The 25,185-nt window shown below is 35.2% G+C and overlaps 3 protein-coding genes and 1 non-coding gene across 4 annotated transcripts; 3 read left to right on the forward strand and 1 right to left on the reverse strand.

Moving 5' to 3' along the window:
• Positions 1-12,038: 12,038 nt before the first annotated feature.
• NAC094 (NAC domain containing protein 94) lies at positions 12,039-15,847 on the forward strand. The gene is made up of 3 exons (XM_006827156.4): positions 12,039-12,642; positions 14,233-14,534; positions 14,876-15,847. Exons 1-3 carry the CDS (start codon positions 12,462-12,464, stop codon positions 15,590-15,592), a joined length of 1,200 nt encoding a protein of 399 aa, XP_006827219.2. The 5' UTR covers positions 12,039-12,461; the 3' UTR covers positions 15,593-15,847.
• On the reverse strand, positions 14,919-18,995 carry OTP87 (pentatricopeptide (PPR) repeat-containing protein). Its single transcript, XM_006827157.4, has one exon. It carries the CDS (start codon positions 18,487-18,489, stop codon positions 16,069-16,071), a length of 2,421 nt encoding a protein of 806 aa, XP_006827220.1. The 5' UTR covers positions 18,490-18,995; the 3' UTR covers positions 14,919-16,068.
• Positions 18,996-19,705: 710 nt separating this feature from the next.
• TRNAL-CAG (transfer RNA leucine (anticodon CAG)) lies at positions 19,706-19,786 on the forward strand. The gene has a single exon. It is a non-coding gene; the product is annotated as a tRNA-Leu (tRNA).
• A 2,650-nt stretch (positions 19,787-22,436) lies between these two features.
• On the forward strand, positions 22,437-23,574 carry LOC18422206 (glutathione S-transferase U17). The gene is given in 4 exon segments (XM_006827158.3): positions 22,437-22,631; positions 22,634-22,665; positions 22,668-22,805; positions 23,170-23,574. Coding segments are annotated over 4 exon segments (618 nt in total). The 5' UTR covers positions 22,437-22,555; the 3' UTR covers positions 23,542-23,574.
• The last annotated feature ends 1,611 nt before the right edge of the window (positions 23,575-25,185 follow it).

A 25,185-nucleotide genomic window follows, 5' to 3' on the forward strand; every position in this document is an offset into this window, starting at 1 on the left:
GCAAAAAACTGAAAGGAAAAATTATGTAAATATTCATTTTAATTTTTATTATTACCAAAATATCATATACTTTATGTTTTACTATATGCCTGTTTTTTAGATTTCACAATAATTTTTTTTTAAAAAAAGAAAAAAATATCTATTTTTTAATTTTTCAAAAACCAAAATCAGATCAATTTCGACTTTTAAAAAATCAAAAATTTAAAATTTTCAATTTTTCAAAAACCCAAAAATTTCTTTTTTATGGGCTCTATGCGTATTCTCTCTTTACCTCTCTCTCTTCCATCGAAAAACCTGTCTACGCAATACTTTTTTGTCATTTTTATTCATTTTGTTTTTAGAGCATGATGAATACCATCCGATAATGATTCCACTGCTTTTTTACCCTACGTTTATCCCTGATTCTACTTGATTATTTTATTAGCCATTTCTGAATTTGGTGCAATTTTTTTTTGTGGAGCGACAAACATATCTCCAGTTGGTGGGGAAAGTTAAAGGAAGAAAACCGTAAAAAAGAATGGCTTACGGTTGCCATTTCTGGGCTATCTACTGGTTATTTTGGATCCACTGGGGTTCTAGAGTTCCCTTATCGTTGCCGGATTTGGGAATTTATCATAATAAGAAATGTGTGAAAAAGAATGTTATGCTCTATATGGATGGTTGCTTTGATCTCATGCATCATGTGCATGCAAATGCACCAAGGCAGGCTAGTGCTTTGGGTGATGAATCGGAGGTGGGCATGGTGACCGATGAAGCAGTTTTAATGGTTTAATGGTCTTGGTTTTTTAAAAATCGAAATGGGTAGTTTTTTTTTTTAAAAAAAATATTATTATAAAATTCAAAAAATAAAAATATCAATAATACTAAAAAGCAATGGTTTAAAAAACGGATCGGTGACCCGGATTGGGCTTCCAAAAAACCGATCCGGATCGGCGAATTGGCTATACGGATCGAGAATCGGGTGAATCGGTCAGAATAAAGCTTAAAAAAAATCCGAAAAAAATATTAAAATTCATTATAAATATTATTTTTTAGGAATTCAATAAGAAATGAGGGTACTCCATTAAGAATTTTCATGTTTTTGAATGAATATGTGAATATTGATATGTTCTTTCCCTGCATGAACCGCCATTCAGCATTTAATTTACATCACACAAAAGGATAAACATAGAATTATCATAGAATAAGTATATCAACATACATGGACTACAATAAAGCATAAAAGTAGTAACATATGATCTAAAAATAAAATGATAGACGACGTTATTGCTCTTCTTGGTCACGCTGGTGCCATTGATTGAATTCGTTTAACAATTCATTGATTCGATCTAAAAACGAATCATCGATATTAGCAGGCGTCTGACTATTCCCAAATCCCTGAGTGTTAGTGTTTTGTTGTGTTCCCAATCTAAAATCCCCGAAGATTGTCCATCCTTCATGCTCACCTGCACTGTCGTGCTCATCCCTATATTGTTGCTGTTGGGACTCGATATATGAATAATATGGCTGGGATAGGGTGGCCTCAGAATCATCATCTCTCTCATTTTCTCTTTGAATAATATGGATTAAAAAAAAAAAAGAACAAATTTTCAAAAAAATCGATCATGGATTAAAAAAAAAAAATCACAAATTTTCAAAAAATTTTATCATGGATTACAAAAAAAAATTCGATCATGGATTAAAAAAAAAAATCACAAATTTTCAAAAAATTCTATCATGGATTACAAAAAAAAATTCGATCATGGATTAAAAAAAAAAATCACAAATTTTCAAAAAATTCAATCATGGATTACAAAAAATTCGATCATGGATTACATAAAATTCAATCATGGATTACATAAAATTCGATCATGGATTACATAAAATTCGATCATGGATTACAAAAAAAAACAAAAAATTCGATCGTGGATTACAAAAAAAGAAAAAAACAATTCGATCATGAATTACAAATTCAATCATGGATTACAAAAAACTCTATCATGGGTTACAAAAAAACAAAAAACAAAAAATTCGATCATGGATTACAAAAAAAAAAACAAACATTTTGATCATGGATTACAAAAAAAAAACAAACATTTCGATCATGGATTACAAAACATTCGATCATGGATTACAAAAAATTGTATCATGGGTTACAAAAAAAAAAAACAATTCGATCCTGGATTACAAAAAAATCGATCAAGTATTACAAAAAACTCTATCATGGATTACAAAAAAAAAAAAAAAAAAACCGTACGGGACTCGCCGATTTCGTACAGTGAATCGACGAGTCACTGTGCATAATCGTCCGGTTCTCTCTAGAACCGGAGGATTATCGTTTTTTTCGCCAATTCGATCCGTCCATGACGATTTTCGAGTCGAACCGGGCTCGATGTTTTTTTAAACACTGCTAAAAAATATTCAATACTTTAATAATAACGAAAACTAAAAAGAGTGACCTAATGGAACGGTAGCTGGTGGGCTTACATATATCATTGGTATGTCCCAAAAGATTGTGAGGTTAATATCAATCAACACGGCATTATGCCACATAAGACATGGCCATTATAGGCGTTGATATGATGACACATGGTGATTTTACATTTCCATGGTCCCCACACATGACAAGCGTGGTATAAATTGTCCAACGTTCAAAGCCAAATGATGCAGCAGGAGTATATTATTAATTTATTCCCATGTAAAACCTATCCGGGGTTGATTTTTGGATCCTAAATTTCCGGATGCAACGTTTTCAACCCTATGCTAACCCAATAAATTCCTAATATCCCCATTTGTGCACTTGATAAAAAAAATAAGGCCTCAAAATTGAATAGAGACCATCTAATTTTTTTTAGAGAGTGAAACCTAAGTATTAGGTAACTCAAAATTCAAAAGTTTCTTTTGGGGATAATAATCTAGTGATTCTTAGGAGGATTCCAAAATTTTTAGTTTGAAAAAATCGCTTCAAGTAAGTCTTTTGACTGAGGGAGTCGATGCACACTATGCTCCCGTAATGTATGGTTTTGAATTCCGCATGAAGCAAAAAAACAATATGTACCTGCGCGAATATACTGTCCATCCACTTCTACAAGTTAAACTCTATTTAGCACTATTTCTATGCAACTTCCTCAAAATTTGTGACTGGCCTACGTATGTTTGTTTGGTTTTTTGGAGCTAAATATCAAGGGTTTGATCTCTTTAATTTCCTCTTTCGAAGTGATACAAATCGTTCACTTTTTGGACAGTTTGATCTAAGTATTTCAGAACTTAAAACTCAAATTCTTTATGAAAGTACTTGATAAATTTAAAGTGTATCCTAAAGCTTTAGACTGAAAGAGTCATCCGAAGTAGCTCTTTTACACACAGGACTATGTGTGCATTGTGGTCCGGCAGGAGTAAGGTTACGCACTCGTGTGAAATTTGAATTACATTTATAAATGATTCTGCGCAGGAAATATATGCGTAGGAAATTTATATTATGAGATGATTTATTTACTTTTTATACAGGGAGATGGCAATAATTATTGACCATAGGATGTGAAATCAGGTGGTTGAGAAAGTTACGGATAAATTATGTATAAAACAACTAATAAACGATCAAATTCAAAACTAGAGATCCAAAGGAAAGTTTTTAGAATATCATGAAAGAGATAAATGATTTAGCAAGGGAGTATTCGTGTTTTAAGTTACTACGCACAGTGAAATATATAAAACTTGTTTGAAGTTTTTTTTGGATAAAAATAAAATAATAATAATTATAATTTGGGTTCTCTCAATTTAAACATGATAAGAAAGATTTTCACCAATTAAGAAATTCTCAGCCCAAATTTTCAAAGGCAAAAAAAAGAAAAGAAAAGGGAAAAGAAAGAGGGAAGGTAATTTTCATTTATGTGGAGTTTATATAGCATACTCCTGTGGGAGCACAATTATACTGACTCCTGTAGTTTGTGTTCAATCTTAGAATGTTAAGTTTTTTTTATTTTTAAGACAATTAGATCTGATTATCCAAAAAATTGGAAGTTCTCTTTTCAATCTCAGGGCGTTATTCTTCTGACACATATAGATTATGCATGAAAATCCTTCTTTTTTTTTTTCGAGGTTGGTTTAAGTATGATCTTATTCTTCGTCTCTCTTTTTTTTTTTTTTTTTTTTTTTTTTTGTATTTTTTTTTTTTATGTTTTTTATTTTTTTACAATTGCTAGGTTGAGAAGGTCGTATTGCAAAATTTAGCCGCCTTATGTTCTCCTATATAATTGGATGATTTGATATGATGGCTTTGATTTTATACCTGAGATAGAATACATAATACAATCCATGTTGTTGGAGCATAAGGTGGGAACAGGACCCTCCTATAATTTGGAAAGGGACCCTTTATTAAGTTATTAAGTCTCAATCATATGTGATTGCTTGTAAAATCATGTTTTTTTGTTAAGACCATATTGTATCTTTCTCTTTAAATATAATTAAAAAATTCCTCCATCGTCTTTAAAATTTATTTAGGATTGCTAGGAAATTTAAAACCATCAATCAATGATGTAATCATATTAATTAAATTAAGGCCTCATTAAGCATCTCCTTCAAAGGATTGCACCCCCTATGGCAAAATCAGCCACAAGTAAATCCAAGTATTTTTCCTTAGATCACCATGGACAATATATAGTATTATTTTAAATACAACAAAACGACTAGTTGGAGCTCTCATGCGGTTTTATTCAATGCCATGATGTCTTAAAAGAGTAACTTAATAATGAAGATATACTACCAAGATTGGATTACACAATTCTCAAGCTATTAAATAAAAAATTAAGATTAACAATTAATATTAAGCTATTATGATAACGGTTTTTATTAACATGTGCCACTCTCATGCGTGCATGTGGATGTCCACGAATGCAATAAAAATTTTATCCTCCATGTAAAAATTAATCACAAAATAATTACCAAAATACCCTTATAGTGAATACAACAATGAGGGCTCACAATAGGCTGGGCTGTCTGAATTGGCCTGGTCTGCCTTGGGAAAAGCTAGGGCTCGGGCTACAAAATATGGCCACAAGGCTATGATTAGGGCCTTGTTCATGGCTGGCTTGGACAAGGCTATGGCTAGGGCCCCTTTGGCTTGCCCCTATAGGGACCCAAGTTGGGAAGGGTTAGCCTGGTCTAGCCCAGCTTGTTGCCAAACAAGTGTATAAGGGTATTTTTGGTAATTTTATTTGATGTGGAATAGGGGTGACAAGTGGCGGGCCGCTTGCTTGGCCCTAAAAAAATAGGACTTGGGCCACGAAATGTAGCCCAAGGGCTAGGCCAGGCCACAACCAAGACAGGGCTAGCCCCGGTTAAGTAAGCCTAGCCCGGCCTAGATAAGGCCAAGGTTAGGCCTGGACCAGGTCCTCTTTGGAATGGTTAGGCCAGGTCAGGCTTGAGCCGACCTTAGGGGAATGGGCCAAGGCTATCCACCCCAGGGTCGGCTCTCAACCCTATCATGGAAGAGACCATTTTAGGTGGTATGCACGATCAATCAAAATTATGATCATGATGAAGATGATGATACTAACAATGTTAAAGATTTTGGTAAGGCCACTACCTACTTTACTGTATTTGGTAAAGCCGCATGACCAAACCTATTTGGTAAAGCGGCATCACCAAACTTCGTCAGACAAACCAAATCAATTTTTAGAAAACTTTGGATCACAAGAAAATCTATTTTTGCTTCTTATGGTGGAATTTGAAGCTCCAAAAATATTGTGAACCTGACAAATATGTAAAGGCTTAAAATAAATCGTCCAAAAGAAAGTATTGCAAGACTGACCAGTTTAGCACAAAAAAATCCCTTTTTGTCTTTCCAAATACAAGATTGTCAAGGTGGAGATGACTGATTTGTAAGTTTTTTAACGTGATAACGAGCTATTGAGTTTTGATGTGAGGTTGTATAAAATCCTCTTTTTTTTAAGCAATAATAATAATTATTATTATTATTATTATTGCAGCAGTAGTAATATTTATAGATTAAATGTTGGAGTAATTTGAAAGCATGAAGAATTAATCTTGGGATGTTCTGGGAATTTGGAATGTGAACTAGCAAGATAAAAGTAGCGCTCTTTTCGAACAAAATGGAGGTTTTTAAAATTCACATTTAAGCTTGGGTGCATTGGAAAGATGGGCCATTTTTGGAGTTGGAAGTTCACATAGAATGAGGAAGCTTGGGTTTGAAGAATTTGACCCAATTTAAGATTGGTTTGCACGCTTTAAGGCGAGATGGGCATGAACCCTAGGTCAAGATAAAAAGGACAATAGGGGGTTTTAAAACGAGGGTTAAATTTGGGGAATTCCACTAAATTTGGTGTTCCCAAGCTTGATTACTTGACTGGGGGATCCTGTCATTTATGATTTGTTGTCCATATTGAAGACATGAAATGTATGATTATGGGTACGAGGATGGTGTTAGGCCAAATTGGGGAATTGGCTTATTATAATAATATGCTCACTAGACATAAAAGGAATAAATAAATAAAGTTATGTAGACATTACGATTTGAGGTTGTAAAGCTAAAAGTAAGGCCGTTAATGGTCTGGTTGAGGGCCTTGCCAGCCAGGTGGCACCGGGCCAGGTTGCACTTGGCCCTAGTCCCCATAGGGCCGGCCCAGGTCAGCCCTGGTCCAATCTTGGCCTGCCCGTCGGGCCACATTTTATGGCTTTGGTCCTAGATTTGTAGGGCTAAACCGGGCCATCCGCCCAATGCCACCCCTATTACCAGCCTTGGCCTAAATTAGTGTCGCATAGGGCCATCCGCCCAATGCCACCCCTATTACCAGCCTTGGCCTAAATTAGTGTCGGATAGGCTTGTCTAAAAGTTTACTTTCTAGCCTAGCCCGAAGTCATGATAACAAGGCCCCGAGCTTTCCCTATACTGAAAATTTGGTTAAGACCAGGCATTGAATAAACTTAAAAGAAACATATTTAACAAATGTAATATACACTAAAAAAGTACTTTTTTTTTTTTACACTAAAAAATAAAATTGTCGAACCGGTGTTAACCTGGGTCCCAACCCTACATATTTCAGGCCTTCCGTGGCGAGACTGCGGGCCTTGTCATGCAACGCAAAAACCCACAGTCCAGCCCAGGCTAAGAGTGTGAACTTTAATAGCAACACGTAAAACTTCAAAATATATATATATATATATATATATATATATATATATATGAGAGTTGAATCACATTGAACAATAACATAGACAAGTATATGCACATACACACGTAGGGCCTAACATGAACTTTGGGAAAGAGACATATACCAAGAAAGTCTTGTGTGCATGAGACACACACACGTGGGAACTAACAAGAAGTTGGAGAGAGAGAGTTACAAAGAAAGTTGTGTGTATGAGAGAGAGTCTTTCAGCTCTGTCGTAGAAGAAGAGAGGAGGGAAATGTTGTCATTAGATCAAACAAACTGATGCTGATGGTCCTACTTGCTTTTTACATAATGCGTATTAGTGCTTTATACGGTATGAGCGATACAAATGTCATCCTTAAAGCTGGCTTTTTAGATTTAAAAAAAAAATTATCACACTGATTAAAGTTCGGAGTAAAGATTTTAGATGACATTAAATCTTCAAAAGTAGAGTTAAAAAAAAATTATAAGTTTTTAAAGTATCACACATAATGCTTGAATCCTTAAATTGTTAATATGCATAAAAGTTCATAAACAGGATTGTCCATGCCACGTAGTTATTTAATAATGAGACTTTTTTTGGGTTAAAAAATCTATGTTTGATATTATCCAAAGAACCAAACTATCCTGCTAAAATCACTAGCTGAACCACCCAAGGGTGCCATTTTAGATTTCCAGGCTAAAGGTTCAAAATATGAAGTACAAATGCAGAAAAAAAAAGTAAATCTTTTAATGTTAATTGGGATATTTTTCAACTCTTTAACGATTTTACAAAACTCCTTAAATGTTATTTTCCCATTATTTTTGCTGCCATCCATACCATAACTGCTTTTGTAAGATTTGATGGTTGGTTAGTTGGTCAGTACATGATCTGATGCTTAGAAACATAGTTAAGCATAATTTTTTTGAGTATTTGATAGCGTGGAAAGCGCAATGGAGTAATTGCACTTTCTGTTGTGCAGTAAATTTCCCAATTTAGTTTAAGGGTAAATAGCAACTGCGGCGAATAGTGCCTTGACATGTTATCCAACACACCCTTAGCAACCCCCAATATCAAGTTGATAATGATGAATGATTTTTCCCGGTAGGAGGTGTGAGTGAGTCGAAGTGGAAATCTCAAAAAAGACGATGGGTTGGTTCAAAAGGACATGATTGAAAGTAACAAAAAAATATATGGGGACATATAGCCTCATTGAAGCTATAGTCCTTGATAAAGGAGAATAAATGACTATGATTCGTATAGCCGACTCCAAATAGTTGAAAAAAACTCTGATGATAATAAATGATGAATTGATTCTCCAAACCATCCATTTAAGAGAATTAAATTAGGTTTTGAGAAGCTCAAAAGCAACCATTATTTCTAAAAATGTAACTTTTTCCCTTTTCCTTTCCTTTCATAACTTTATGAAGTAAAATCAAAGATAATGTGAAATTTCAAACTAAAAGAACCCCCTTTTATCTTGGATGCCGGACCATTCATTTGAAGTGGTCTTGTTGGACCATTGATATGCCCCTAAAAAGAGAGACTTGCATACACACATTTCAAAATTTACTTAGAAGTCTACACTTTGATGGTTAATTTGTCTCCAAACTTAAACCATTTACCACTTGATGAACAAAAAGACTATTTTACCCTCAATGCGTGTGAAACACTCATAATTGCATATGCATGAAAGTCCTTAGAAACATAGGAGAAAAAAAACACACTTTACTTGTAAGTAATTATTAGTGTCCTATTCACTATCCAAATTCCAAAACCCATCCTCTCCCAACGTTACCATGCCCTTAATAAGTTCTCTAATGACTTAAGACACCTTTACTAGGTCAATTTCCCACAAAGACCCAAGTACCCTCGATCAATTTTATAATGCCCCACCTAGACAATGTGGATGTGCTGGTGAAAAAATTATTGTTTAAAAGTTTGTATAGAGTCAAGGCTCTAAATAATCAAATTAGAGGTGACCTCAAAAATTTACTAGAAAAGGTTGTTTTGATGCTTGAATATCATTAAATTAATCATCTCGACTTCAAGATGCATGGACATGAGAAAAACTGAATTTCAAAATTTAAAAATAGTGTATCTTGTAATGGATTTTTTGACCGTCAATTTTCAAGTTTTTATAGATTTGCTCGATCTACATTATTTTTTAAACTTTAAGTTTTATAATTAAGGATGGAAATATATTTTAAGGCCATCACAAAGATTTCCAACAATGAAACCATATTTCTTGACAGTATTTGAAAGTGCACTTTACTTTGAATGCATAGAGCCTCGGCTCTATACAAAACTGTACCCTTCCCACAGATCCCTTCATTTCCTCAAAGTAATGTTTGAAAACCCAGACTCAGGCTGGAACTTGACCTGACTTACTAACCCTCTAGGCCAAGTTGGATCGCTTAACTAAGCCGAGTTTCATTAAGAAAATGGATTGTATGAGACCATACTCAAGCTGGAACTTGACTTGACTTACTAACCCTCTAGGCCAAGTTGGATCGTTTAACTAAGCCTAGTTTCATTAAGAAAATGGATTGTATGAGACCATTTACCTTTGATGTAAAGAGGTTACAATTAATTACACCAATCCGATGTGAAATATGATAGCTTGGATGTGTCAAAAATTTCGAAAAAAGTTCTTTTGAAGTTTGAGATTGGTTCTGGAATAAATGTAGCTATCCAATTTAACATTCAATGGTCAAGATTAATTGTGACCACCCTTGTACCAAAAGTAAATAGTCTTGTTGTATACTTTTTTAAAAAAAATGTTGAAAGTCTCTCAAACTTGACTCACCCAGTTTATGGGGTTGGTCATCTGGACACCAATATTTCTGACTTGGACGAATCCGAACTCGAATGATCAATTGCTCTATCGCTAGTCGAAACAAGCACATGAGGTGAGTTCAAGTTGAACGTGAGTTCTTGATGCACAAGCCCATGTGAGCTTTGATCTAAACCTCAATAGTGTTTCTGGTTAGGCTAAGCTGTAATTGGGGTTGCCTAGTAGTTAGGCCCTAATGTCTATGTTGACGAGGTTCACGGACAGTGGAGATGAATGTTTGTGGGGAGCTCCAAGAATCAAATCGACGATATGTATTAAAATTTAAAAATCTTGAAAAGGGGCAATTTGAAAAAAAAAAAAAAGAAAAAAAAAAAAAAGAAAAGAAAAAAAAGTAACTGTCGTAAGATATATTATTTATAAGATTCGAAATTTTTTTTATTTTTGTCCCATATATCCCAAAGTCATGATGATCAATCTCAAAGTTTTTCAACATCATAATACTCTTTTTTTCGATGTATTTTTGAGGTGTGAGCCTTATATAAAATTTTCCCTTCTCTATGTGAGAATTGCATGTAAGCGTCCTATGAGAATATCATTTTAGCTTTTAATTCAAAATTTCATGATTACCCAATATGGGCCAGTTTGGACACACCAATTATTAGAAGTAATTCTATTTCCCTACCCGGTTACTTGAAACAATAGAAATCGATGTTAGTTTGGCTCCTGCTAATCATGAATAAGTCTTGTTTCTTCTATTTCATACTAAAAATTGGGATTATCTCTGCCACGAAGTTAAAACCCTTGTTCCCATACCTAAGGAAAACGTTGATATAAGGTGTCAACTTTCTACTATAAAAGTAAATACACTTCAAAAAGCTACCAGAAAACATTATGTTGCTGGAATCGATCGTCTTCGAGATATATGGATATGTAAAAATAGGGATTTCAAATTCCAATAACTGTTCATTTTGTGATAACGTTTGAACCGTTCGTTTTCAAGACTTTCTATAATTTATAGGTTTATTGGTAAGTTTCTGATCCCCAAACTATATCTTTAGATAGAACTTGAAGGTCCCCGTTATTTTGATTGTTTACGCCTTATATAAACCTCACCTATCCTCATTAACAATATATTTATGAGAATGTCTAAACTAGACCTAAAGATTGCCGCTTATTTTAGTCATTTGAAATAGATAATTTATCAAAACATGTGGTTTACAATCCAATTAAGGTGCGCCTCCAAAGTTTATCATAACATGTAATTTTCGTGAAGTTCTTTTTAGGATTATTTCAAAATCTATTTTCATATCTAATTATAAAATTTTAAACTCCAAAAATGGTTAAAATGCAGCAGATCTATAAATATATGAAAATCTTGATAATCGACGGTCTAGATAATTTATTGCAAGATGCACTATTTATGAGACTTAAAATATATATTTTTTCTTTCATATTCATGCATTTCGAGAAAATGCTTTTTCCAAATAAAATATCAAATATCTCATCTTTTATATATATTTTGATAAAATGTTCTTTGTTATCCATTTCAGAGGGTAAAATAGTAATTGCTATTTCAGTCCAAAAGAATCTTAATTAGATCCCAAGAACATATGTATCCATTGACATATAAGGGGTATTATCTAATTCTAGAGAGAGAATAAGGAATAGAATTATGGCAGAGGTTGACAAGGGGGGTTTTGGATCATGGGTGGTATAGAATAAGAGATTTAGTAAGTAAAAAGGATGAATTTAGAGGGTGGGTCCTGGGGATTGAATTGAATTTTGAGCTTTTGTGTTGGAAGTTGATCAATATTTGAATTATTTTACAAAATAAGCCACCAGAACCTTGCTTTGTCCTGGTTTTGGATAGGATAATAATCCCCCCAATTAAATAAACAGTGTGATCAGTGTGAAATCAGAGTATTTTGAACATCCCCAAAAAGCTTCTGATTTTGCAGTCTCTGGAGATCCCTCTCATTGGATTTAAGAACAAGGTCAACATAAAAAACTAATAGAAGCGCGAGCAAGAGAGAGAGATTTTAAGACTTTTTAAGTACTAGAGTTTCTTGCATTGAAATTCACTGTTAAGACTCGGGTTTCTTGGTAGTTGTTTAAGCTGTGTAATTCGGTCTTCACAGAAACACATAAGGCCTCCATTACTGCCCCTTCCCTTAAAGACCGGCCTAAGCTTCGGGGTTAGCCTCCTTACGAGGAGGCATATAATGGCATTGAACAAAGAGAACAAGACCATGAATTGGAACTGTAAATTCTTAGTCTTTTAGAATTTGCAGTCCAGACTCAGAAAGACAGAGTGATTAAGAAGAGCTTGAAGCTTACTCTTGAGCTTTTTTGTCTGAGAAAAGTTGTTGGGTTCTGTTAGTTTTAGCTTAGCTACAGAGAGAATCAAGGGAGGAAACTTTGTGGGGTTCAGAGTTTTCTTTGAGCTGTTTATTTGGGTATCTTGGTTTTTTTCTCTCTCTTGAGATTTGAAGCCAGGGAGTGTTCTAGAGTCCGAAAGCTTGGGTGGTGAGAGAAAATGGATTACAAAAGTGAGGGTGATAGGATGGATGAAGTGATGCTTCCTGGTTTTAGATTTCATCCAACTGATGAGGAGCTTGTTGGGTTCTATCTCAGGAGGAAGATACAGCATAAGCCACTCTCAATTGAGCTAATAAAACAGCTAGATATCTACAAGTTTGATCCCTGGGACCTTCCCAGTAAGTAGTTTCTCTCTCTTTCTCCATAACTGCTCTCTCTCTCTCTCTCTAGGAAGTCTGCAGCTTGCTCTGGTTCAACAGTATCCTATTGCAAGAAACCTTTTCCATTGAATTCTCTCTTGGGTCTTCTTGATTTGTGAAGTATATACACTTAAAACTCTTCTTCTGAGGTTCTGGAGAAGCTCTTAATCTTTTTCTTCATTATTGTTCTGCCTTTCAGGTTCTTCAGAACTGTAGTTTTGGAAAACTTCGAAGAAGATTTTTGTGATGAATTAAATTTAGAAAATTCAAGAACTTTCTTGTGGCTTGCTGGTGCTGTATTATACTTTCAGTCACTGTGTAGCTGGTGATCTTAGCCTGGGCTTCATCAGATTTAGTAGAACACTTTCATGAAGCTTCCTTGTTGAAAATACTTGTCCTCTTGTCTCTTTCGTAGCTTTCAAATTTACTGCTTTTCTGTGGACTTTTGCTACCTGTTTTCAAGATTTTACTGCTATGCTGGTACCTGATAGTAAAAAAAATTATTGCGAAAAAATATGAAAATTTCAAGGTACAACCACTAAATTCATGGGAGCCTTATCTCAATTTGACTGGATTCAAGGTTATGAGATGCCTAATTTTGTGAAAGTTTCTATATTGATATTTGAGACATTTCATAAAATAACCCCATCATATAAATGAAATACGTCTTTTTCCTAAATTCTATATCATGTCTAATTTCACATTACTATTCTCAGGATTGGAATTGAGATTTTATTTTACTTGTGAGTTTCAACAATGGAAGCTGCCCCTCTCTCTCTCTCTCTCTCTCTCTCTCTCTCTCTCTCTCTCTCTCTCTCTCTCTCTCTCTCTCTCTCTCTCTCTCTCTCTCTCTCTCTCTCTCTCTCTCAGTGTTTGTGCGTGTATTTTCATGTACTCTCTTTAGTTTTGCTACAATTCATGTGGCCTTTGTTTGAGTATTCCCCATATTGAAGTTGTGAATGGAGTTTGTTATTATGAACAATAGGATTAGGAGAAGTTTTTATTATCTAAGTTTCAACCAAAAGTAGCTTTTGCACTGTAATACTAAGTGAATCAAAATTTGAGTTTGACTCAAACTCGTCCTAGTTGGTGTGACTCGTCAGGCTACCAAATCCGGAATTGGGCCCCAATATTTTATTAACTTTTTAGGACTCCAATGAATCTCTAACAGACTCAGCCAAGTCCGAGTTTCCAGATTTGTGCTTAGCACCCTAGGGAGTCCTGACTTGAGTCTTCTTTCTAGATCACTATCACTGCTAGTACTATGAGTTCCTTCCTCTCTCTCTCTCTCTCTCTCTCTCTCTCTCTCTAAGATCACTGCTACTACTACGAGTTCCTCTCTCTCTCTCCACCCAAATATGTGTGCGTCTCTATCTTGTTTTGAGCTAAGTGTACTATATGCTTTTGTACATAAAATTCATTACTCGGTAATCAGGCATTAGTGTTATAATATTCTACCAAAGATGTCTTCTTTTGTGTTCTCTCTCTCTCTCTCTCTCTCTCCTGTTTTTCCTTCTGTTTCCAATGAATCTGATCAGGATTCCCCTTCCATGTTTTATGTGAGAGAAGAGATGGCGACTATAGGAGAAAAGGAGTGGTATTTCTATTGCCCAAGAGACAGAAAATACAGGAACAGTGCTAGACCAAACAGAGTAACAGGAGCTGGGTTCTGGAAAGCCACAGGAACAGATAGACCTATCTATTCATCAGAAGGATCAAAGTGTATTGGTCTCAAGAAATCGCTGGTTTTCTATAAGGGGAGAGCTGCGAAAGGAATTAAGACTGACTGGATGATGCATGAATTCAGGCTCCCCTCTCTCACTGATTCAAACTCTCCAAAGAAGCCCCTTGACAAGAACCTGCCTGCAAATGTAAGAAGCTATAGAGTAACTATAGTACTTCTCTCTCTCTCTCTCTCTCTCTCTCTCTCTTTCTCACTACTGATTTAACAATAACTCCCTCTTTCTCTCTGCTGGTTTAAAAATTGTACTGGTGTGTGTGATTTATGGAGTAAACTACTCACTCTCCCTTAGAATTGGAGTTAACTTCTCTTCCTCTTGTACTCCTGATTTAAAAGACTAAATCTCCCTCTCTCACTCTGCTCCTTTAGGATGGAACTGCTCTCTTACATCCGGCTGACTAAGACTCTCTCTCTCTCATTTAAGGCAATCATGCTTTTTTCTACTTATTTTTCCCTGTTTAAATTGTGCAGGATTCATGGGCAATATGCAGGATCTTCAAGAAAACCAACTCCATGACACAAAGAGCACTTTCTCAATCATGGGTCTCTCCATTACCAGAAACCAACAATCAAGACATATTCTCAAATAATATAAGCTACACTAATTTCTCTTCTGAGAACATCTCTTGTACCAGTGAAGCTGGACCAGGCACACAGTTCTACAGTGAGATACTGCATGCTTCAAACCCTGATTTCTCTCACTTAAACTTAGCCTCTTACAAACCCATCAACTCCACATTGAGCAAACCATTTCCATTAACCCAAACGTCAGCTCCTGAGTTTGCTTTCTCTCCTCTTGATATGTTAGGACCTGCAAAATCCACCATGGATATAGCCTCCATGCTCCTCAATCTCTCTCCTCAAATTCTTGGTGATGGTGGAAAAGCCTCTGCAAATGTCGAGTTTGGGCAGCAACTGCAGAACCAGAGTAGCAGTTTCGGTGTGAATTTACAGCCTCAGATGAATGAAAACTCGCAAAATGGAGAAGGGGAAGCTTGTTTGACTAAGAGAGAAAATAACAGTCGTGATGTCAGTGGTAATCAATGGTGCAATGCTAGAGCAGGCGGTTTTCCCTTGAATTTGCCATCGGCTCTATTCGATGCCTGGAAACCAAATTGGTCATGGGATTGTTCATCCTGCCCTAGTGAGATGTCCACAAACTATTCCACGAGTAAGAGTTATACATGATGAGAGAGAGAAGAATAAAGTAATTTGTTACAAGAGTGAAGAAAGAAATGTTTAGGGACAGTTAGCTCATATTGTTGTTATAAATACAGCAAAGAAGGTCAAGTTTTTATTGTGCATCAGACCAAAGCTTTCCGAGGCCTGTGAATATCAGAAAGGCCCCATAATAGTATCATGGATTTTTTGTGTATCTTTAAGCAGCCCCCTTCTCTCTAGGCCACTCAAGATTATAAATACTATGTTTTGCTTAATTTTGTCTCTTTGTTCTTCCATTTTCAAAATCGGACTCGTCCTTCACATCCATCTTTCTCATTAAGCTTCTGATGTCTCTAACTTCTTCCCATCCATCAGCCCCTGCATAGTTAAGAGTGAAAAACACAAGCTCCAGAAACCCGAAGAGACAGTGAACACCATCCATCCAGGCTTTTGCTTACTGACATGGTCTCACCGACCAATTTGTTTTTGTATCATGAATTCTCTCACATAGAACTCCATCCAGGCTCTTTGTTCACACCCATCTCTCTCATCAAGCTCCTAATTTCTCTAACTTCTTCCCAACAACCAGCTTCTGCATAGATATTGGAGAGACAAACATAAGCTCCAGAATCCCGTGGCTCAAGCTCCAAAAGTTTTTGAGCTGCAAGCTTCCCCAACTCCTCATGGCCATGAACCCTGCAACCACCAAGCAATGCACCCCAAATCAAAGCATCGGGCTCAATAGGCATTGATTCTATAAACCTCCATGCTTCTTCAAGCTTACCAGATCGACCAAGCAAATCTACAATGCAAGCATAGTGTTGGGTTCCTGGTTTGAGGCCATAATCTCTCACCATTGAATTCAAATAGCTAAAACCTTTTTCAACTAACCCATTATGGCTACAAGCTGTGAGAACCCCAACAAAAGTCACAGAGTCTGGTTCAACACCTTCTCTCTTCATCTTTTCAAACAATTTCAAAGCCTCATTTGCTTGGCCATGCTGAGCATAAGCAACAATTATTGCAGTCCAAGAAATCAAACAGGGCTGCATTATAGAGTCGAAAACTATTGAAGAGTCATATAAGCTCCCACATTTCGAGTACATTGTTATGAGAGAGCTGCTCACTGAGTGATCGAGGTCCAACCCTGATTTCACAGAAAGAGCATGGATCTCTATACCCAGTTCCAACTTCACAGAGGAGCCGGATAGGCGGAGAATCGATGAAATTGTGAACCCATCCATGTCCAAATCGGAGATCCTCATATCTCTAAATTGTGCCATCACCTCCATGGCCATATCATTCTGAGCATAACCTGAAATTAGTGATGACCATGCTACTAAATCTCTTTCATGCATTGAATCAAAAGCTCTTTGGGCTAAAACTAGAGCACCACACTTTGAATATAAGGTAACCAGAGCACCCCCAAAAAGGGTTTCAGACCCCACTCCAGAAACTATTGCATAGCCATGAACTTCTTTCCCTCTCTTCATGGACTTGCAGGCCGTACAAGCACTGAGAACAGCTGCTAAAGTCACCTGGTCAGGCTTCAATTCAGCCATTAACATGTCTTGAAACACTTGAAATGCATTCATCGGCTGGCCATATTCAGAAAACCCTGCAATCATAGAGGTCCATGACACCGCATCTTTTTTTGGAATCAGCGCGAAAACTTTATAAGAATCGTCTAAGCACCCGCACTTGGAATACATGGTGAAAATAGCACTACCAACTGAAATGTCCATGTCAAGTCCAGCCTTTATGGCAAAGCAATGGATTTGCTTCCCCATATCTAGAAGACCAATAATGCTCAAAACACTAGAGCATGCGAAGCACTCTGGTTTCAGGCCTTCATTTAGCATTCTTTGAAACAGTTTGATCGATTTCCCGCCCATATGATTCTGAGCATAACAAGTCATCATGGAGGCCCAAGAAACAGAGTTCTTCTCTCCACCCATTCCCTCAAACACCCTCTCTGCAAAATCGATGGACCCACATTTTGAATAAGTGTTTATCAGAGCATTTTGAACTGCACAATCCTCAAAAAACCCAGTTTTTACAGTCAAACAATGGACTTGGGATGCCTCTTTAAACCAAGCAACTTGAGCACAGGCACATAATACACTTGTTATAGTGAATTGATTGAAATCCACCCCAGTTTTTCTTTTATCTATGAAAAACCGAAGGGCCGAGACAGGGTGATCAGATTGGACAAAACCCGATATAATTGCAGTGCAACAAACCTCATTCTGATCTGGAATTCTCTCGAAAGCCTTAACTGCATCCTCCATTTTTCCACATTTCGAATACATATCAACAAGAGCAGTGCCCACAAAAACATCACCCTCTACGCCAGACTTAACCACCCATCCATGAATCCCTTGACCAAAAACCAGAGCCTTCAAACCAGAGCAAGCACCCAAAACACTGGATAGCGTAAACGAGCTTGGTGCAGAAAACCCATCTAACATTCGAAGGAAAAGTTCCAATGCCAGCTTGTAATCCGCATTTCTAACTCCCCCAGCTATAGTGGTGTTCCAGGAAATGACATTTTCTCGATTAGCTCCATTAAAAACTCTCAAAGCTTCATTAAAACAATGGCATTTTGAAAAGAGACCAATCATCCCAGTACAAACATAATCATCTGAAGAAAACCCAGTTTTTATTGCATGAGAATAGGCTTGAAGGCCTGGTTTTACAGCTTGAGAAGCTGCACAAGCTGAAAGTAAGCTGCCATAGATGAACTGGTTGGGCTTGAATCCAAGTCCAACCATTTGATAGAAAGGTCGCCATGAATCTTCGAGTCCAGAGCTCTTGCAAAATGGTGAAATTTTCGAGGAAACGAAATTTCGGCTCGAAATTTCATCGAACAAATGGGGTGCAATGACTTTGAACCCTTTGTTTAGAGGGGAATTCAGCATCATAATCGCATCAAATTAATAATCACATCAAATTAACTTCGTTGCATCGACATTTATATTTAGAGTGACAATTTCCTTTTTCATCTGCTCAGTCCTCAAACTTCTAATAGCTATGTTTTTTCCTTCAAGCCCAAAAATGTTTATTTTCTTTTCCCTCGATGCCGTCTATCATGCTTATAATGTTTTGGCAAAGGGAAATATCTTTTGTACTTGGTGAAGAGGAAGGGAAACCTTTTCTTCTACCTCTACTCTTCACACACATAGAGCTTATATAAATATCTAGAGGCTCATAGTTGATCGATCTTGATTTAATATTTTGAAAATCAATTAAAAATAATATTCATCACATAAAAATTAATGTTTTATTGTTACCATGCTCCATGACCTCTCGACGATATGATATAGTTGGATGTCTCTTTACATGTCCTATGTGTGTAGAGGTGTATGTAAGGTATCTACACCTCAAAAACTATTGAAAATTGTTGTTTCGATGTTGAACAACCTTCCAATTGATCATGTCAACTTCTTGATTTATTGGATATAAAAAGAATTGATTTCAAGTCCTAAAGTAGAGTATTATGTAACCACCCATTTTAGGATTTTCAAGTGTTCATAAATCTATGCTATCTATACTTTTTTTTTTTAAGCTTTAACTCATCCTTAAGATCAATTTTGGGAGATTTGACTTACCAGACCAGGGTTGGCAATAGGGCTGCATGGTTGGCCATTGGGTATGGTCGACAAGCAAGTGGACCCGATTTAGTTTTGGCTCTGGGTCGGAATATTAGACCAGATCAAGTCCAGGTCCTAATCTAGCGGTCTAGCCTGATCCTATGGGACCAAGTACATATATGTACAATGCAAATAAATTATATAATTTTAAATACAAAATTATATGTGTAATATTTTTTTCTAATTTATATCTTGAATCGGACCCGACTCAACCCATTGGGTAAGTTCTGGTCCAATGCCTTGGACCCAAGCAAGCCGTAGCCCAAACTTAGTTGAGTTGGGGTTGACCTGGATCGACCCTTTAATGTAGAGACTGGATGCGGACAAAATTATCAAAATAAATTTGTCGAATTTTAACCTCTTTTTCAGAAAACCAGAAGAAAGTCATCACTGTGGTATCGTTGTAAAAGGTTTCGATGGTTGAAGTGAAGAAACTTAATAAAAGATATTGACAAGTATAAATTACGATTGTCTTAATGCCAACAAAGTCAAGATGGCCGAGTTGGTCTAAGGCGCCAGTTTCAGGTACTGGTCCGAAAGGGCATGGGTTCGAATCCCATTCTTGACAATGAAAGTGTTGTGGCATTATTTTTAATATGATATGCAAGATAAAATTTTGTTTTCAATGCAAAACTTGATTTGCCGAATTCCACTCGGGAAATGGTTTAATTTATATGTGAAAATATGCAAGATAAAATTTTGTTTTCAATGCAAAACTTGATTTACCGAATTCCACTCGGGAAATGGTTTAATTTATATGTGAAATGGTATTATTTATGTGCAAAATAAAATTTTGTTTTCAATGCAAAACTTGATTTACTGAATTCCACTCGGGAAATGGTTTAATTTATATGTGAAATGGTATTATTTATGTGCAAAATAAAATTTTGTTTTCAATGCAAAACTTGATTTACCGAATTTCACTCGGGAAATGGTTTAATTTATATGTGAAATGGTATTATATTATTTATGTGCAAAATAAATTTTTGTTTTCAATGCAAAACTTGATTTACCGAATTCCACTTGGGAAATGGTTTAATTTATTTGTAAAATGGTATTATTTATGTGCAAAATAAATTTACCGAATTCTACTCGGGAAAAAATTTAATTTATGTGCAAAACTTGATTTACCGAATTCCACTCGGGAAAAGGTTTAATTTATATGCAAAACTTGATTTACCGAATTCCACTCAGGCAATGGTTTAATTTATATGCAAAACTTGATTTATCGAATTCCACTCTGGAAAAGGTTTAATTTATATGCAAAACTTGATTTACCGAATTCTACTCGGGAAATGGTTTAATTTATGCAAAACTTGATTTACCGAATTCCACTCGGGAAATGGTTTAATGTACGCTATTACTTTACATTTCAAAGTGGTTTGCTCTCCTATACAAAATTAAATTTTTATATGCAAAACTTGATGTACCAAATACTTTATATTTTAAAGCGACAACTCTATATACAAAATTTTAGCTTAATATTTTGATGTACCAAATACTTTATACTTGATTTTCAAAATTTCACTCGAGAAATGGTTACTTCATATCATTGTTTTAAAACAGGGTTGTTTTTTAGCTGGAGCATCGGATGGGAATTGGTCAGGACCGAATAGGCTTTGGAATGGTTTGGGTCCTAACCTGGTTCCCCCATAAAATCTCTTTTTATTTATTTTTTATTTTTATAATTTTATTTAATATTTTTTTAAGTCCCCACTATATTCCTATCCTACAAACCCCTATTTTAATTTTATTTTATTTCATTGATTTTTTAACATTTTTTAGATCATTAATGGGAACGATCGGGGTATCAAAACATAGCTTCGTACTTTAAAATGGTTTAGCTTAGCATAGAAATTTTATTTTATAAGAGAAATTTGGTTTAAAATTTTCACTCAAGAAATGTGTTCTAAGAGATTAGTTTTTATTTCCAGGACTTTTTGTCCAAATCCTTGATATTTCAGTTTTATTCCGAATCATTTGTTGAAGATATTGCTTTTATATATATATATATAATCATGTGATTCACCCATTTAGTTCCAAGATTTTCTCCTCATATTGCACTTCCAAATTTTTATTAAAATATTACTTTTTATTATAGGTCCAAACAGTGTATACTCCAATGAGAGCACAATGTACATTTACTCCCTTGCGTACTCACAGGGAGAGGCTTTACTTATTTTGATAGGGTTCTAGCCTTATCAAACCATTTTCCTTAAAATATTGGTGTAATGGCAAATAACTAACATGTTTGTTGCATTATCACAGACTTATCTCGAACCTTCAGGTACCCATTTGTATACGCATACAAATTCATGTGGACCATTTACCATATCATTTATATATGGAAAAAGTTTATATAAGGCTGCAACCTTAAAATGTAGATGTGCCTCAAAAATCCATCATAAAATGTTATTTTAATGCTGGAATAACCTCTAATTGGTCATCTCGATATCGAGATATATGCTTATAGAAAAAAATTTATTTTGAGTCTAAAAAATAATACATCTTGCAATACATTATCTAGACCGTCCATTTTCAAGATTTTCATATGTTTATAGATCTACTTGATTTTAACCTTTTTTTGGAGTTTTAAATTTTATAATGAGATATAAAAATAGATTTTGAGATAATCCTAATAATTTTTCTTACCTAAATTACATGTTATGGTACAAGTTGGAGGTGCGCCATAATTGGATTGTTGTTTAAGGTTGGAACCTTATAATATACTTATAATATATTGCACTTGGACACAGGTACATTTGTATAAAAGAGTAATGCATATGGTGTGATCTAGTGGGAGTACACTGTAAACTTACTTCCTCAGGAAAATGTGCTATTTAGGAGGATTTGTTCTATTGGACGTCTTAGAATCACTATGCGAGTATTTTCGAAAGACGAATTTGTATTCTGAGTATCTAAAAGGAACATCTGACCATCTACGTCTACACATCAGGCGGTCCTGATTCAATCATAGGAAGCACACATGCATACACACGCCAACAGCACATAGATTGGTCGGTTGAGAAGGTTATATCCCAAAATTTGAGTTCTTTAAAAATACGCGAAGACAATATTTGACCTGCAGGAGTATATAGTTGAGATGCTCCTGCAGGAGAGTAAAAAAGAGTTTGAGAAATTTGACTTAATTTTAGTCCACTATGAGCATCTATAAAATAAAAGCCTAGTATGACCTCCACCAAGAAAGCACAGTACAATAAATCTTCAACGCCAAATTCACCCTCAAGTGCTCTAAAAACACTTCACAATCATTTCAAGTGAGAAGCCATGGCCCCTGTGAAGCTAGCTAATTGGTTCTTTTGGAAGCCTCTTTGTGATGAGGATTGAGTTGGCTCTCAAGCTCAAAGCCATAAGCTATGAATACTTGAGCAACAAGAGCCAACTCCTATTACAAAACATAAGAAGGTCCCTGTGTTTTTACATAACATGGCGGAAAGTCAATTGTTGAATCTCTCATCATCCTTGAATATATTGATGAAAATTTGAAGGATTTACCAGCTTTGATGCCTGATGATCTTTATAGAAAAGCAATTGCTAGGTTTTGGGCTGATTTTTTCAATCGTAAGGTAAGGATTGGTTTTAGTTTTCTTTTTATATTCTTAGAGATGGAAGCTATTCTCGTGCCAAGAGTTTCATTGATAAAATGAACTGGTTTTTTACCGAGAGAGGGCGCATATAACAGAGATAGACTGTCTAATTTTTCGATGGTCATATCAATGTTTTTAAGAACTCAAAATCCATTTTTTTTTTTTTAAAGATATCCGTCTCTAATTCTAAATTAGATCCCAAAAATTTTAATGGCAAAAACTTCTATAGTAGTTCATATTGTTTAGGGAAAACAAAAATATCAATTTTTGAGTATAAAAAAGAAATATTCACAGAGCTCAAAAAGATAATCTTTTAGCTAATTTTCTTTTTTCATTGCCTTAGTTTCTAGCCAGCAGGGCAGCTGTTCTCAAGACTGAAGGCGAAGAAAAAGAGAAGGCCATAGCTGAATTCACAGAAAACATTATGGTGCTCGAAGACGGCTTTTGTAAGGACTTCAGCGACCTCCAACCTTTCCTTAACGGCAAAACCTTCGGCTACCTTGACATTGTTGTGGGTTCAAGCTTGGCCTGGATCAAAGTACTGGAGGAGATCACAAAAGAGAGGTTTCTTGCACTAGAGAAGACCCCTTTCATCTCTTCTTGGATGTCTAATTTCTGTGAAGTTGGTGTTGTCAAGGAAGTTTTGCCTGATCATGGCAAGCTACTTGCAATCTCCCAAGGCTATAGAGACAGGGCCCTTAGCTCTAGCAAATAAGTTTAAGAATATAAATAATTTCTTATTATTCTACCTTTTGTGCTGTGTATTTTCCTATATCTCATATTTCATCTGTTTATGTTGAACTTTCGAATTTTATGATAGTATTTTTTAATGTTACTAGCTTTTTATCTTAAGGTTGCAAGGAAAGTATGCGATCAATTTAAAAATGAAATATATATTTCTTGTAAGGAGAAAGTTTATATAAGGTATTGACTTTGTAGTATAAAAGTAAGGTGCAATTTGAAAGTCCATGTTGATTTGATAAGGGAAGACTTTCAAATTGGTCATTTCGAACCTAAGATATATGCACGCGAAAGAAAACAATTTCAAGTTCTTAAAATCATACATCTTGCAACACATTTTTTAGCTCATCCATTTTGTAGATCTACTTGATTTGTACCAAGTTTGGAGCCTTAAGTTTTATTATAGGTGTAAAAGTAATACTATTGTAGGGGCTTTCAATACCGAAACTGCATTTTATGCATGGATTTGGAGGTGTATTTTACTTTGATTGTTTGAGGTCGATTTGTCTAATTTGAGCTCTGCGAGCTTTTGAGTCTGGAACCAAAACCTAGGAATCAGCAGAGTTTCAAAGTTCCTAATATTTTATTAAAAGTTTGTAAAACAACAAAAACTAAAAATAAAAAAACTTGGCAAGTCCTTTTCACTCGACAGTTTCATCATTATTCAAGCGTTATCCCAATTATTTCGGTTCAGCAACTTATGAGAAGATGTGTACAAAGTTTTACATTAGCTATATGTAATGCAATCCACCTCCTCTATCCGAACGGTTAAAGGAAGGTTTAACATCCTCATCCCTATTAAACCAAAATCTTGGGAACCTGTTAGAATCTCAACAATCCCCAATATTTATTAAACTTTTGTATGACTGCATAATTTTGAAAAATAAAATATGACTCCAAAATTTAAAACGAAAAAACTTAGCAAAAATCATGCAAGAAAATTTAGCTGAAATTCAAATAGAACATAAAAAAATTTGCAAAATTCAGCAAGTCCAATTTGACTCAGCAGGCTGATGAGTTGGAACCAAAATAATGGGAACCGACTTAATCTCGTCAGTTCATATGTAGAAAAAATTTTAGGACTCAAAAAAATTAGGGAAAATTACGTAAATATCTATTTTATTTTATGTAATAAAAAAAACTATTAGGTATTTTCGTGATAACAGATAATAAAAGGGATATTTACATAATTTTCCTAAAAATTAAAGCAAAAAAGTTAGCAAAAATGAAAACAAAATATTCGTGAAATTAAAACAAAAAGTCTACAATAATGGTAAAATTCAGCAAGTCTAATTTGAACTAAGCAGGCTACCGAGTTTTTATGTTCATAAAAATATTTTTGTACACAAGCCCTCCCTTTGACCACGTGACACTATACTTGCGGTACACGTGTTGACTTCAGCAGGCCAAAAAAATCACATATGGAAAAGAAATATGAGACTCAGAAGTCTGATTGGAAAAAGCCATTTTGATCTTGAAAAACCATCCAAGTGCTCGTTTTGATGTTGAGATGTATGCATATGGAAAAGAAATATGATTTGAAGTCCTAAAAATAATATAGAGCAATGATCCAATACAACGGTTTTATTATAGTATAATGCAACGACACTTCTAGAAA

The sequence above is a fragment of the Amborella trichopoda genome, chromosome 4 (assembly GCF_054954075.1).
Source record: "Amborella trichopoda isolate Santa Cruz 75 chromosome 4, AtrichopodaSantaCruz75HAP2 v2.0, whole genome shotgun sequence".
Classification (NCBI taxonomy): Eukaryota; Viridiplantae; Streptophyta; class Magnoliopsida; order Amborellales; family Amborellaceae; genus Amborella; species Amborella trichopoda.

Excerpts from the sequence above, each read along its gene's own strand:
- NAC094 (XM_006827156.4), top strand. The coding sequence starts at position 12,462 with ATGGATTACAAAAGTGAGGGTGATAGGATGGATGAAGTGATGCTTCCT. Across the intron at positions 12,643-14,232 it reads TGATCCCTGGGACCTTCCCA|AGATGGCGACTATAGGAGAA; the intron begins GTAAGTAGTTTC and ends ATGTGAGAGAAG. Across the intron at positions 14,535-14,875 it reads ACAAGAACCTGCCTGCAAAT|GATTCATGGGCAATATGCAG; the intron begins GTAAGAAGCTAT and ends TAAATTGTGCAG.
- OTP87 (XM_006827157.4), bottom strand. The coding sequence starts at position 18,489 with ATGATGCTGAATTCCCCTCTAAACAAAGGGTTCAAAGTCATTGCACCC.